General features: G+C 40.3%; 1 protein-coding gene across 50 annotated transcripts in view; it reads right to left on the minus strand.

The window, feature by feature from the left end:
- NRCAM (neuronal cell adhesion molecule) overlaps window positions 1-15512 on the minus strand; it is a 305104-nt gene that overhangs the window by 29339 nt on the left and 260253 nt on the right. For 34 of the 50 annotated variants that reach the window (XR_012432792.1, XR_012432791.1, XR_006696751.2 and 31 more), the window contains 9 exons: window positions 14777-14901; window positions 14303-14332; window positions 12696-12797; window positions 7427-7624; window positions 7251-7321; window positions 5690-5915; window positions 4814-4929; window positions 3255-3459; window positions 764-886 (listed from right to left, as the gene is read on the minus strand). Coding sequence is in view for 47 of the 50 variants with exons in the window: in XM_074035812.1 (XP_073891913.1) it covers window positions 764-886; window positions 3255-3459; window positions 4814-4929; window positions 5690-5915; window positions 7251-7321; window positions 7427-7624; window positions 12696-12797; window positions 14303-14332; window positions 14777-14901 (1196 nt within the window). In the remaining 3 variants the exon portion in view is untranslated. The remainder of the gene's footprint in view (window positions 1-763; window positions 887-3254; window positions 3460-4813; window positions 4930-5689; window positions 5916-7250; window positions 7322-7426; window positions 7625-12695; window positions 12798-14302; window positions 14333-14776; window positions 14902-15512) is intronic. The other 16 variants (XM_074035817.1, XM_045388606.2, XM_074035813.1 and 13 more) reach the window with 1 other exon arrangement.

Consider the following 15512-nt stretch of genomic DNA (forward strand, 5'->3'; position numbering starts at 1 on the left):
GTTTGTATTTTCTGATAACAGTTAAGTATTTTTAAAACTGTACTTCTAGCCAGGCGCGGTGGCTCACGCCTGTAATCCCAGCACTTTGGGAGGCTGAGGCGGGCGGATCACGAGGTCAGGAGATCGAGACCATCCTGGCTAACATGGTGAAACCCCATCTCTACTAAAAATACAAAAAATCAGCCGAGCGTGGTGGCGGGCGCCTGTAGTCCCAGCTATTTGGGAGGCTGAGGCAGGAGAATGGCGTGAACCTGGGAGGTGGAGCTTGCAGTGAGCCGAGATTGCGCCACTGTACTCCAGCCTGGGTGACAGAGCAATACTCCATCTCAAAAAAAAAAAAAAAAAAAAAAACCTGTATTTCTAATGGAAAGTTAAACACCACATGTTCTGATTCATAGGTGGAAGCTAAGAAAAGTTCATGTCACAGAAGTAAAAAGTAGAACACAGGATCCCAGAGATAAAGGAAGGACAGGGGGAAGGCGAGATAGGGAGAGATCAGTTAAAGGATACGAAAGAATAGCTAGAAACAAAGACTAAGTTCTGGTGTTCCATACACAGCTAGAAGGAGGATATTAAATGTTTCCAACACAAATAAATGATAAATATTTGAGAAGATGAATATGCGAATTCCCCTGATCTGATCACTATATGTATCGAAACATCACTATGTACCCCATGATGAGGTACAATTATTTGTCAATTAAAATAATAAATAAAATAAAATAAAACCATATCTCCCCTTTTCTTCCTCCCAACAGCTTACTTGGCTGATACTTTAAGGTGTACTCTGTCAAAATGCCATTCGGGTGGCTCGGTGGATGCCATTCCAAAGTGAGAGAGTCCAGTGTTGGATTCACAATCTTCAAAGACGAGGGAGCACTGGGGACTTACAGGGGAGAACTTACAGTCAACACAAGGATTTCTGAATGTTTCAACATGTATTAAAGTGACATTTCACCATGCTCACACGATTCAAGGTTTTGGGTTTCAGTAACTCATTCCTGATTCAGCTGAAAATACATTAGTACAAACCTGTGACAGGCACCCATTTAGTTATTCTCTTCCTTTTTCTCTCCTGTCATTTACATTTATATTCAATAAAACCATCCTCTCAAAACACATAATGACTTTGCCTTTAGATGGACTCAAACCTAATATTTTAAAAAGAGGCAGTCCTTATTTGAATCATGAATGGTGTCTTAATAGAAGCAAACTAGCTACCAAGTGAAATTATTCTAACCGGATCTGTGAGTGGAAGCAGCTGTGTTCTGGACCATTAAGGACTGTTTTCTCCAACAAACCAGGTGTCTCCAAACAGTCAGAATGCCCTACCTGGTGGGCTTTGGGCCAGCACGCCCAGGTGCAGAGACGTTCTTATCCTGAGAGCTGACAGCTGCCCAGGATCTGGTGGTGAACAGACAAAAGCCCAACCTTGGCACACCCCTGGCCCTTGGGAAGGCCCGAGGGGTCTCAGGTTCTCTGTGGCAGAGGCTGGCAAATCACCAGAGGGAACATGTCTGCTCATCTTTTATTCACTTCCTCATGAGGATGATGGCTGGTGGCAGCTCTCTCTCACAATGGTTACCTCCCCTACCACTGCCCCTGGAAACGAACTAATGGAACCACTCTCCCTATTGTCACTCTAGCCAAAAACCAGAAAGTCAACCTGAACTTCCCTATCTGCCTCATTTCCATCATCTCCTCAGACACTAACTCCACTCCCTTAATCTAAACCATATCTATTTCTTCCTATCCCCATCTTCTTTGCCATTTTTCTGCTTTAGGCCCTCAGATGTCTTTGGCTGGTCCTGAAACCATGCCTGGCACATAATTCTAGGCTTCTAAGCTTCCCCAACCCAGTAAGTGGTTCTTTATTTTGCGGGGGATCACAGACCCTGTTAAGAATCTGATGATAGCCATAAACACTCCCTGGAAAAATATACACATATCTTGCGTACAATTTCAGGAGGTTCATGGAGCTCGTTCAACCCATTCATTGACTCCCTAAGGGACTTCAGTCCCCAGGTTAACAGCCTTTGGCCTGCAGGTTGGTCCATAGCACCCAAGACAATCCATGATCTGGGCCTTCCCTAGCTGACCTTCCTCCCTTTTCTTACCAGTTCTGGCCATGCAACTTGCAGCTTTCTGAAGGAGCCAAGCTATTTCATACCTTTCTGTCTTCAGACATACTTCTTCCTCTCTTCTTTTTCCTTCAATTCTCTGATCATCTCCTCTATGACACCTTTCCCTGAATCACCTAAAGAACCAGTGTGAGGCTTCACTTGTGAGAGCCTTGAGTAGGAAGAGCCCTGACTCTCTAAGGGACAGTGAGATTGAGGACAAAAACTTATAATGAGATGGGAGCTGGGACACAGGGTGGTTCTCAGAGGCTGCTGGGCAGCTGCTTGCATCATGAATCTTTCAATCAGCAGCCAGAGTGGGGTGCATCTTCTGTGAACTTCTTTTATCAAAAAGAGCTAAGCAATCTACAGAAGCTATCTGGCCATTGTCATAGTGGCATATGGTTGCAAAATTTAAAATAGGTAAAGCTTATTTTATTGCCTTTTCCAATCTTCATTCTTTTTACCACATGGGCCCCTCTCTCCATCACCCACAAGGCTCCATTGTCCCTGTGTCCAAATTCCTTCTCCCCCGACTCCTGGATCAATATATATTTGGTCCTCCCTTACTCCCTCCCTTGCAGTTGCCCATATCTGCAATGACTTTTCCCTCCTCTTCCCAATCCACTTGGTCAAGACTTGCAACTTTCTCAGTTCAACTTTCAAATAAATCAGAGAAGTGCACTAAGAAAAAAGCTACAGAAGTAAACTATAACTTATAGAAATATTTTCCTTTCCAGGTGTTTTTGTTAGGTTATCTAATTTGGTTCTCAGGCTTTTCAGATGAGGCTACTGACACTAAGAGAAGTTATGGAACCTCTTTCAGATCAGAAAGTTAATGATCCAAATAAACGTCAAAGTAGCAAGGTTTCAGAGAGTGCGTGTGGAGAAAAATTTTAAGTCAAGGGAGAGGGCATTTCAGAGCAGCAATTTGGGTTCTGAAGCCTCCTACATACATTTAGGCCACATATGATCTGACATTTTGGTAGCTTTGTGTGTGCTGTATTCATCTATGGGAATTTCAATCCCATTTGGCTTCCAGAATATACTTTGATCAGTAGCCCTTCTGTCAGGCAAAACCTCTCAGGCTATGCTATATGTTCCTGGGATCTTAGAGACGCATCCATTCCATACCTCCTTCTGGAGTATTAAAGACTCTGTCAGGGCTGGCTGGGCCCTCCCCTTTCCCATTGACCACTCGGACATTCAGTGTGTAGTGGCTAAAGGGCTCCAGCCCCGGCAACATGCCATGCGTCTTGCTGCCTTGGAAGGTGAGGATCTTTTTCTCAATGTGACGCCTGTTTCTTTTAGATGAACTCTGTGTCTTCCAATAGTAAATCTGAAACAGCAAGAACGAAAGTCAGGAATGCACAAAGGAGGAAACAAGATTCCTTATGCTCACAAAATTGAAATTGTTGTTTTCCCAGAAAATTCCCTTGGTATATTTTAGAAGAAAATTACTAACAAAACTGATGGATATTGATTCTGAGGCAAGAGGAATAGAAGCCCATAGATAATGAGGGAAATTAAATTATAGCCACATGACAAAGCTGGGCTACACTATTTTGTCACAGGAGTCTAAGGAAAATGAAAACAGTGTGAGACCCATATGGTTTTCTCTAGAACATGAGGCAAATGGAGGACAATAGAATGTAAGTCTTTTACTTGTATAAAATATTCTAAAAATAAAAATTACTGCCCAATGTTTACATACTTTTCCAGAATACATGTTCACATATAATCTATCATTTAGTTTAATCCTAAACACCACAGTGAGGCTTTTATTACTGTCATTCATATGGTGCAGATGAACGTGTGGGCTACTAAGTGACTTTCACAGCCACAGAGCTATCAAGAGCCACAGGGGATTCTCCACTGAAAGTCTAGAGTTTTTCCACTAAATCAAACTGTATCACTTAGTTTAAAATACTCCTTTTTTTGTATTTGATTGCAGGCACAGGTTTTGGAGAGATGGGTAAGAAAGTATTGATTAATTTTGGTCACAAATCCAGAATTGTTGTTTATTAAGTTCTCTTAAATTCTTAGGAATTTAAAGGCATTTTCAAGAGACGTCAACATTTATACGGAATCTGGCAAAGCTGCCGGGGGAGCGGGACAGGTTGAACGTGATGTAGTACAAAAAGTGACCTCTAGGGGGAAGGCTAAACAAATCAAAGTAGTGATTGCTTGGCTGCCTATCAGTAACAAATCTCTATGAATCACTGCTTCTCAAGAACAAAGATAATGGATATTTATAAGAATGACCTAGATGAGAGTATAAGGTCCTAAAGTATATTCTGAATTATTTTTAAAATGCCTAAATGATTATCAGGATAATTTTGTGTGTTCACCACATGTGGTCCATATTGCTTTAAAGCTAGCTACAGTTGGTAATATTCTAGGTCGTTAAAAAATTAATTTTCCCCATTTTGTATACATACTTAGTTGGCAGAATGTTAGATCATCAGTGGGAAAAATGGAGAAAACTTTTTTTTTTTCTTATTTTGGATGCAGTGAGATTTCAAGTCAACTCTGGCAGTGGCTACCTGAGGCAATGAGCCAAATGAACTCTTCAGTCCACAAGTTCACAAAGCAATGAACCAAATAAGCCCCACCTCCTGTGGTGTGCATAACAAGTGGCATTCGCTGCTGCCCTTACTAAAGAAAGCCACAAAAGCTCCCCCTTCACTTGCCCGATAGCCTTGTAGGTGTCCTCGGATACTTTTCAGAGGTACTGGGTCCCAGTGCACCTCCGCTAAGGTACTGTTCACCACATTCACACGCACGTTCCCGGGAGCCACCATTGGGACTAGGAAAAGGACAGGGAAGTGGTAGAAGCATCAATGTTATTTTTAATTTGATCCATAAATATCACTATCTCTAATAATTTTTGGCCTGAAGCATACTCCAGTCCTGTTCTATGGATTATTAAGGCTTGAACACAGATTTTGGGGTATCTGTTTGACTTTGTGAGAGATTTTTTTTTTTTAAGAGATGGCATCTTGCTATGTTGCCCAGGCTAGACTCAAATTCCTTGGCTCAAGGGATCCTCTCACCTCAGCGTCCTGAGTAGGAAAACGAGATTTTTTTAAAAGTACAATTGATCCTTGAACAACACAGGTTTGAACTGCATAGGTCCACTTACATGTGGATTTTTTTTTTCCACACAAATACAGTCAGCCCTCTACATCTGCAGGTTCTGCATCTACAGCCAAAGAAGATGGAAAACACAGTATTCTCAGGTGCAAAACCCACGGATAGGGAGGGCTGACTTTTTACATAGGCGGGTTCCATTGGGCCATCTGTGGGACTTGAGTATTTGCAGATTTGGGTGTCCAAGGCAGGGCGTCCTGGAACCAATCCCCTGTGGATACCAAGGGACAACTATACTGCAATCACCTTTAAAGTTCTGAACTTCTCTTTCTTATACAGCAGGCTATTTAAATTCAGAGAAGTCATGCAAAATAATTGCCACCTCCCTCCCTTGCAACCTGAATAGCTCTGGAAATGGCCTTGGCTTGCAAGTCTGTTTTGCTGGGGAAAAGTAGAAAGGAAACGGCATCACTTACGGTCTTCTCCAGAATGTCCCATGACTACAGCTGGCTCGGGGGCAAACCCCACGTCATTCAGGGCCTGAACTTTGATCAGATATGGAACAAAGGTTGGCGTGCCTGAGACAATATATTTGGATACATTTGCTACAACCACAGATGTCCATTCATCATCACCATCTTTCTGGCGCCAGCTAACTTTGTACTGAAGGCCTGGCCCATTAGATTCGAAACCATTCAAGGGCTACAAGAAAAGCCAAATAACCAGAGCTTATGACACAGATCAACTGCACAATCATTTACAGGAACAGCAAATTCAATTCCCAGACCTACAGAAAGTGATCACTGAAATACTAAAACACAAGCTATTAACCATTTTCTCCAGGAACCTTCTATCAACTGTGCATTTGCAAGAGATTCAAAGCTTGTTTGGGATCAACATTTCAAAGTTCGTAAATTACTATCTTGATGCAATAAACACCATATAAACCTTTCAAACTCTGGCTCTACAGTCAAGGATGGTGATTCTTCAGACATTTCGGTCACATAGAATCCTTTATATATTCCTGTTTGTGCAATAGTACATCATTGTCCATTTTACTTGCAGATGGAAACTTATGGACTGTTTTCCTCTTTATTAAAAAAAGGCTAGCCTGTCATTCTGTTGTTTCTACATGTTTGTATAAATATATGTACATATATGCATACATGTCTAAGTATGCATGTATGGATCTATCTAAAATAGGTTTTGAATTATGAGTAAATATATGTTAATTTTCCAAATCCAGAAAACACAGACAAGCTTTCCCCACTAAAGAAGTTGACTGCTGGGAATGGCCTGGTGCATGTCTTCCAGGTGGTTCTTTTTTTTTTTTTTTTTTTTTTTTTGAGACGGAGTCTTGCTCTGTCACCCAGGCTGGAGTGCAGTGGCGTAATCTCGGCTCACTGCAACCTCTGCCTCCTGGGTTCAAGCGATTCTCCTGTCTCAGCCTCCTGAGTAGCTGGGATCACAGGCATGCACCACTACACTCGGGTAATTTTTGTATTTTTAGTAGAGATGGGGTTTCACCATGTTGGTCAGGCTGGTCTCAAACTCCTGACCTCATGATATGCCCGCCTCGGCCTCCCAAAGTGCTAGGATTACAGGCGTGAGCCACTGGCCCCGGCCCCAGCCCCAGGTGGTTCTTTATGATAGCTAGCATTTTTTTGAGCACGTGTATCTGCTAGGCACTGTTCTAGGTGCTTTATATGTATTAGCTCCTTTAATGCTGTGAAACTGGTTCTACTATTATTCTCATCACACATGTGCCTAACAGAGATGTTCAACAACTGGCCTAAGGTCACAGAGTTAGTAGCAGAGCTGCGATTTGTACCAAATCATTTTGACTCCAGAGCTCAAGCTTTTAACAACTACATAATACTGCCTCTTAAGTACAGATATATATGTATCTTTATATATATATATTTTTTTTCCCCCAGAAATAGGTGAAATGAGATTTTAATGTAGATATTATTTTCAAACAACTTTTTTTTTTCACTCTAAAAAATAGCGAATAAATTTGAAGGCATCATAGCTCACCTTCCATGTAATCACCAAATTATCAGGCTCTGATCCCAGTCCTTCCACAGCTGTGGGATTTTTATCTGGTTCTGGAAGTTAAGCAGCCACACATGCGTAAGCTTTGGTCTTTTGTGAAAAGTGGAAAACTTTTTTATTTCATTTTGCACCCTAGAAGTCCTGCTTTCCCGCTTTACCTGAGGCTTTCGTCAAATATTGCTCAGAGGCCTCGCTGGGCAAGCTCTTCCCGATGCTGTTCACTGCCATGACGCGGAAGGAGTAGTTCACGTAAGGAGACAGCTTCAGCTGGGCTGTGGTCTGTGTTCCAGAAACTTCAGTTTGGTGGTGCCACAGTCCTGGCTCGTGCATTGTATCTTCATATTCGATGATGAATTCTGGTCACGACACACACACACCCAACCCAAGACCGTGAATTCAGTCAACCCAGGGGTAGCTGGGTAGCTGCTAGCTATAACTAACAGGGCAACCCAACACAAGCAACCAAACATGAATTATTTTACTTTCAAGAAAAATGCCATTAAAATATTTTGATTTCAGAGTTATCATTATCCTCAATACTTAAGCACACATAACATTTTAGTGGAAAATGGCATCTCACTGTATTTAATTTCTCCTTTTACAAAAAAAAATTTGACCACCTTTTCATATATTTAAACTTTTTAGGGATACATGGATTAATTCTTAACAGTTTTAGATTTTACCAGACCTGGTATTCTTTCTCTAGCATGCTGAGTTTAGTTACTTAAAACTGTTTAGAATTAATCCATATATCCCTAAAAAGTTTAAATATATGAAAAGATGATCAAATTTTTTTTCATAATAGTATAAATTAAATTAAATATAGTCAGTGCCATTTTCTACTAAACATATTGGCAATTAAGTCCACTAAACACACTGGCAATAATCAAAGGTTTAACACACTTTGTTGATATGACACAAGGAATCAAGCATTCTCTGACTTTGTAGGAAGTGTAAGTTGGGACAACTTCTATATAAGACAATTTAGAAAATCTGTCAATATTTAAGGCACATACTAAATTTTACTTCTAGCAATTTATTTTGAATAAATGGGCTCACACAAATGGCTCAAACACACATGAGAAAGAATTTACATTGCAGTGTTATTTGCAATTGAAGCAACCTAATTGCAAACAACCTAAACATCCATCAACAGGACACTGATTAAACAAATTACACTGTATCCACACAATGGAATACTCTGCAGCTGTTAAAAGTGACTGTCGGCCAGGTGCGGTGGCTCACACCTGTAATTTCAGCACTTTGGGAGACCCAGGTGGGTGGAGTCCAGGAGTCTGAGACCAGCCTGGGCAACAAAACCCCATCTCTACAAAAAATTAGCTGGGTGTAGTGGCGTGCAACTATAGTTCCAGCTACTGGGGAGGCTGAGGTGGGAGGATCACCTGAGCCCAGGAAGTCAAGGCTTCAGTGAACCATGATCAAGCCACTGCACTCCAGCCTGGGCAACAGAGTGAAACTCTGTCTCGAGAGAGAGAGAGAGAGAGAGAGAGAGAGAGAGAGAGAGAGAGAGAGAGAGAGAGAATAGGGCTGTTCCATACATACTGAAATGGAATGATTTCTAAAGCGTATTGTCAAGTGAAACCAAGCAGGATATGGAATCATGTGTGCTAGATACTATGCTTGTGTAAATGTAAAACAAAATTACTGTAACAAATAAACAGACATATTCACTTGCATATAAATGCATACTACTTCTCAGAGAATATAAACCAATAATACTGGTGTGGCCAGAGGAGCCAGGAGACAGGGGCAGGAGGAAGACATACTTTTCAGTGCATACCCTCTGCATCTACTAAAATTCTGTGGTATGTACACATTTTACCCTTGTAAAATAATAGGTAGTTGGATATTCACTGATTGCCTACTATGGGCCAGGTATCATGATATGCACGGTAAACACAAAGATAAACTAAAACTATTGTATGTGTTGCAGTGGTTCAAAACTAAGTCCTTGGAGTTCTTCTTTCAATCCACATTCATCTTTGGGTGATCTTCAGTCCTATAAACGGATGACTTTCACATTTACATCTGTAGCCCAGACCTCTTCCCTGAACTGCAGACTCAGAAAGTCCAATTGTCTGCTCGACAATTCCACTTGGTTGTCCATGACAGCATCTCAAACTGGATAGTACCAAAACTAATTCTAATCTTCCTCTCCAACTGATAGTGACAACCCAGGTCAAAACCTGGAATCCTTCTTATTTCCCTACGTCCTCCACACTCTCAGTAGTACAGTGGCCTGTACCATTAAGATATATCCAAAATCTGACCATTTCTCAGTCTATTCCAGGCCACCCTCATCTCTTGTGTGAATTATCACATAACCTCTTAATTCAGTAGTTCCCAAACTTTCTCGGTTTATGGTATACTTAGTGTCTCTGTAATTTATTTTTCATGGCTCCCTTAGGCCAAAAGAATCACCTAATGTTTTCATGTATTAAGTAGCTAGATTCATACAACTTGATATATATTTATATCTTAAATAAATGTAAACAATTTAAATTTTAAACAATTTTAAATCTATTTATATCTTAACAATGTAAAGCTTCTCTTATATAAGTTCTCAAACCTTGTAAACAGATTGGACACCACCTTCCACATTTCCTATTCCCCACTGATTTCCATGTGGCACTTGCTTTTTATCACAGCAAACACTTTGCAGAGATAACATTATCACAAAATGACATGGGATATAAAGTTGAACCTGTAATCTGCCTCAAGCTAATTTCATGTGATGTTTGACAGATGTCACTGTTGTTTTTTTTTTTTTTTTAATATCGGAATTCAAAAGTTAAAACTTTAAGATTATTCCAAGGAAGGTACCCCTGTGAATTCACTGAGGTACCACAGGGCACTTCAGTGCACAGTTTGGGAACCACGGTCTTACCCAGTCTCTCTGCTTCCCCTCTTGTTCTTCTATACACTATTTTCAATAGACAAGCCAGAGTTATTCATTCATCACTCCTCTGTTAAAACCTCCAAGGCTTCCCCATCCTCACAGTGGCCTACAGAACCTTGCACAATTCCCACTCCACACACCCACCACCTAACTCTTTGCCTCTTTGACCTTCTCTCCTCCTTCACTTTCCCTTGGTCATTTCGCTGCAACCACACAGGCATCCTAGCAGGCATGCCCTGTCTTAGGGCCTTTGCTCTTTTCCTTTGCTCTTGCTGTAAAGTTCTTCCCCTAAACAACTGCATAGTGTGCTCACTGACCTCCCTCGCCTGTCTTGATGGATGTATTCAAATGTTCTTTTCTTAGTGTGGCCTTTCCTATTCACACTATTCACAATTATACCCCTAGCTCCACATCTCTTTCTGCTGATTTGTTTTTTGCATGCCCTAAACACATATAAACACAATCATATGTATGAGTTTGAGTCCTCTAGGAAGCAAAGGCTAAGACAGAATTAGAAGTGCAAGAGGTGACCAGGCACGGTGGCTCACGCCTGTAATCCCAGCACTTTGGGAGGCCGAGGTGGGAGGATCACAAGGTCAGGAGATCGAGACCATCCTGGCTAACACAGTGAAACCCCATCTCTACTAAAAATGCAAAAAACAACAAAAAAGGTGGCAGGTGCCTGTAGTCCTACCTACTCGGGAGGCTGAGGCAGGAGAATGGCATGAACCCGGGAGGCGGAGCTTGCAGTGAGCCAAGATCACACCACTGCACTCCAGCCTGGGCAACAAAGCGAGACTCCGTCAAAAAAAAAGAAAAGAAAAAAGAAAAAAAAGAAGTGCAAGAGGTCTATTTGGGAAAATGTCCATGGAAGAAAAATGGGAGAGGAAGCAGGGAAGCCTGAAGGAGGGAAGACCCTCAGAACACAACGCTGGTCTGACATCTGTAACAGGAAGAGGGGGAGGGAAGGAGGAGTGAGTAGTAGGAGCCTCAGACTACACTATAGTATAGCTCTGAGATAGTCTCAGCCAGGTCAACCAGGAGCCCAGAGTACAGTCTGCACAGGAGAAGAGTTCTGTATTAGGCACGTGTGACCTCTGGGACCTTTGCTTTGCCCAGTCACTGGAGCACCCCAAGGAGTGTGGCCTCATGTGAACCCTGCAGTGGAGCCTTAGAGAAAGAGAAGTAGATGGAGGCTGTCAGTTAACACTCCTTCCAGCAGGTTCGCTCTTGAAGGTAGATCTGAGTCTCTGCATGTGTGCATGTATATACATATTTTTACATGCAGATATAATGACATTATATTTAATAATGTATTATTAATTTTATTTATGTCCTCATCTAAAATATAAGCTCTATAACCACAGAGATTTTTACTATTTTGTTTTAGAACAATGTCTGGCACTCAAAATATCTGTAGGCACTCAAAAATATCTGTTGAATGAATAAGTAATGAATGAAAGAGTAGAAATGCCTTGAAATCTAATGATATTATTTTAATATAGGCACAAAGAGTCTCCAAGTCAACTAACCAGCTAACTCCAGCTAATGTACAAAATGAGCTAGAAGACTGGGCCTGGATGAATGTGTGTTCTGATCAAGTACAATGAACACACAAGTAGGGAAAAGAGCACCATTAAACAACACAAGATAGAGGGGAGGCTTTTGTTAAATTTTAGTGGAAATATTCTACTTTACTAGGAGATGCAATACATCAACACACCTGTCATTTGAGAATCATCTTAGGTAGTCATCAGAAAGGAATTTAGTCTTCCTGCAGTATATGCCTGAAGGTAATAATGTATTTCAGGCATGTGACCTGATTGTGTCTGCCTCTTAAGTATCTCTTTGGTTTTACAATTAAACTTCTAAGCTTACCTATAGTCTAATTTTATTATGCTCTTCTAGTATCCTTATGACATTGTCTTTCATTATCTTATTTCCTAGGCCTAGGCTTATGTCACCAAGGTGAGAAGCTCACATTGTTGAATGGGCAACTTTGTAGCAGGGACTAATGGAAAGAAAGAGACCTAGGTTGGAAGTTAAGGTAGAACCTGTTATCTCCACCCAGTTCTGTTACCAACAGTGGGTTGAAAAGTTACTTTACTCATCAAGTCTCAATTTCCTAATATGAAGACAGGGCTCTTCAGCACTTGTTCCTCCTAACCTTTTCTCCCAGAAGAAATGGGCAAAATAAACTAACTTAAGGTGTATCTTCCTATGTGGTAGATATTTAAAGTGATTTTTATGGATCTTAAACACAAATGACAGTGTATCTGATTAATCAACTTCTTCAGCAATTAAGTGGTGTCCTATTCTATAAGGTGTAACCAGGAATAATTTCAGCTTTGAAGAGAGGAAGGATATAAATAAATATTTTTGTTCTATCAGTAACAAAGCAGAGAATCCCAGTAAATATCTTTGTGAGGAAATTTAGTTGACTGTTACAAAGTGCTTCAAACATAGCCATTTAGTTGATCAGTAATAGAGCAAATAATACCACATACTTGTAATGGGGCTATTGTTGTCATCGCCTGGGGTCCATGACAGTTGAACACTTTTGTCAAGTTGATCTGTCAATTCTAAGTCAAAGGGAGGATTTGGGACATCTGTAGACCAAAGATACACACATCATGGTCACCCATCCATCTTTAAGAGGCTCTCCTTTACTCGTGATACTATTCACAGAGGGGACATCTTAAAGACACAGCACACTTGATAGTCAATGGGCATGCAACTGAAAGGAAATGTGCACAGCTGAGGTTGCTGGGAACACAGGAGCACACCCAAGATAATCCATCAATGAGTTCTGCTCACTTGTTTTTCAAAGGAAATGAAAACATTTGTAACCAAACCCAGTGAAGCCGACACATGTGGTTCATCAGCACTCTCAGCGTTTCTTCTCATAAACATGAATGGGCACAAACATGAAAAATAATAAGCTTAATTTCTAATACATGGGAAATAGAGAATAGCAACTGCTGAAAAAAGAAATATAGGCAAATAAAAGGTGCTGTTTAAAGAAAATTCAAATGTTCTTTCTGAAACATGCTGAATAACAGATTTTGGGGCTCTGAAAGAATATTTATATTTGCAAAAGAATCCTGACATAGATGCTATGGAGGTAGCCCTCAGCATGCATAAGTGTGTTTACTCCCAGAGGACAACAGTGTAGAGACAGACACATGTTGGGATGAAGGTGTCCCAGAAGCATGTCTGCCTCTTCCAATGGTGCTTCTGAGATCCAGAGAGTTACCGTTCCCCCCAGGCCTTTATCTGACCTTGCTCCTAGGAATAACTCTGGCTCTTAGGGGACCGGAGACCATATAAACATATGTGCTTTTTTTTCTTATCAGTCATAAAACAGTAAATGTCTACAAAACACAGGTTTTATATTGGATAGATACAATATTAATAATATTGTGCAAAATCAGCTGAGATTATGCCAAAAAATTGATTTTTGTATTGATGTGCTGAATAAAGATGAAGGTTCTCTAAATAAAAAGATTTCTGGAAATGATTTTTGACTTGTTTTCCAGATTCTAAAAAGCCACACAACATGAATGTACCCCTCCTTTTGGTCTTTCTTGAGTGATTTGCCTTTTGTCAACACATGGTGAGTTGGTTTTCTCTGATATAAAAGTTAAATGTTCTAAATATCCATTTTTCCCCATATACATTTCTTGAAAATGGAATCCCAAAACAAGATTTATTTTTCCCAAACAATTTTAATAAATTGAGGTGAAAACCTAATTTGCAGAATGATATTAGAAATAGCTTTTTCATTCTGTAAAATGTGAATGATGGCTTTTGAAAAAGCACTATGCTACTTTACAAGGAAATGGCATCAAAGAGGGATTTTATCAAACAAAGTGATTTTATAATAGCACATGAACTATTTAGAAACAACTGGCAACGAACTTGGTGAAAAATCTAGGGTTATGATGAAGAAATGATTCATTGTCAGCAAATGGATGACACAACGTAACAACTGACAGAGCCCTTTTCCTTAAGAAACACAATTATGTGACACAGAAAAGAAAGTTATGAATATTTTCTGCAAATGTGAAATTGTTTGACAGAAAACAGAGAAAGAAGACTCATATTAGTTTACCGTAAACGGGAGCTGGAGTTGGAGTAGGAGCTAGAAAGGACATTAATATAAAGGATTTTAATCAAAATTAGTAATGGAAAGATACAAGATAGCACAAGATGACAAAGATTGTACATTATTCAAGTTTATAAAATTAAGCCCCATGCTTAGCTGTGAGACACGGCATTGATAAACATGCAGTAACAATTTAGGAAAAAAACCTTCAATTTTAGATACAAATAGATTATTTCTCCTTATTTTATTACAAAAAAGGTTACTAATGTGCATATCCACCATTTCACCCAGTGCTGCTACACAGAATATTTATACTGAAATTATTGCCTCCAAGACATCTTTCAAAGAAGAAAAACATGGGTACGAACTCACCCATGCATATTAACAAGCAATTATTTGATATTTACAATTTTTATCTTATTTTTTCTTTTCAACCAAATGCAGGGAAGGCAGTTGTGCTATTTTTGTTCCCGTTCTTACCAACAACGCTAAGCACAGCGCTGGCGGAGACGCTGTCCAGAGTGGTGTTGGCCACACACGTGTAGGTCCCGCTGTCATTGTCACTGACATCAGCTATCACCAGATGATCCTTGTCAACAGTGAACCTGTGGATAGAATGCATTCAGAGCAGCTGAAACAGACATGCAGCCATACCCTATAATTGCTTTACTGGCAGGAAAGAAACTGTAAATTTGATAAAGGAGAAAGATGGTAAACATTTTCTAAAGTTAGAGCAAAATACCCGTTAAGAATGATTAAAGTTGAAAAACAATGAGAATTAATTAGAATCTTGGGTTAGAAGGGATAAGTCTTCTGGTACTGTGTTTTTCAACCAGGCCTCTAGAGCACGGGTCTGCAAACCCTGGGCCAAGAACTGGGTACTGTCCTGTTAGGAACTGGGCTGCAGAGGGGACCACTGCTCTAGAGGGTGTGGTGGGACTTTCCTTAAGGCCCCAGGGGAATGGGGTGAGTGAAGCTGAGCTCCACCTCCTGTCAGATTAGTGGCAGCATTAGATTCTCACAGGAAGGTGAACTCTATTGTGAACTGTGCAAGCGAGAGATCTAGATTGTGCTCTCCTTATGACAATCTAATGCCTGATGATCTGTCACTGTATATATTACATGTAATAATATATACATGTATATACATATTACAACGTAATAATAGAAATAAAGTGCACAATAAATGTAATGCACTTGAATTATCCTGAAACCA

The sequence above is a fragment of the Macaca fascicularis genome, chromosome 3 (genome assembly GCF_037993035.2).
Source record: "Macaca fascicularis isolate 582-1 chromosome 3, T2T-MFA8v1.1".
NCBI classification, from domain to species: Eukaryota; Metazoa; Chordata; class Mammalia; order Primates; family Cercopithecidae; genus Macaca; species Macaca fascicularis.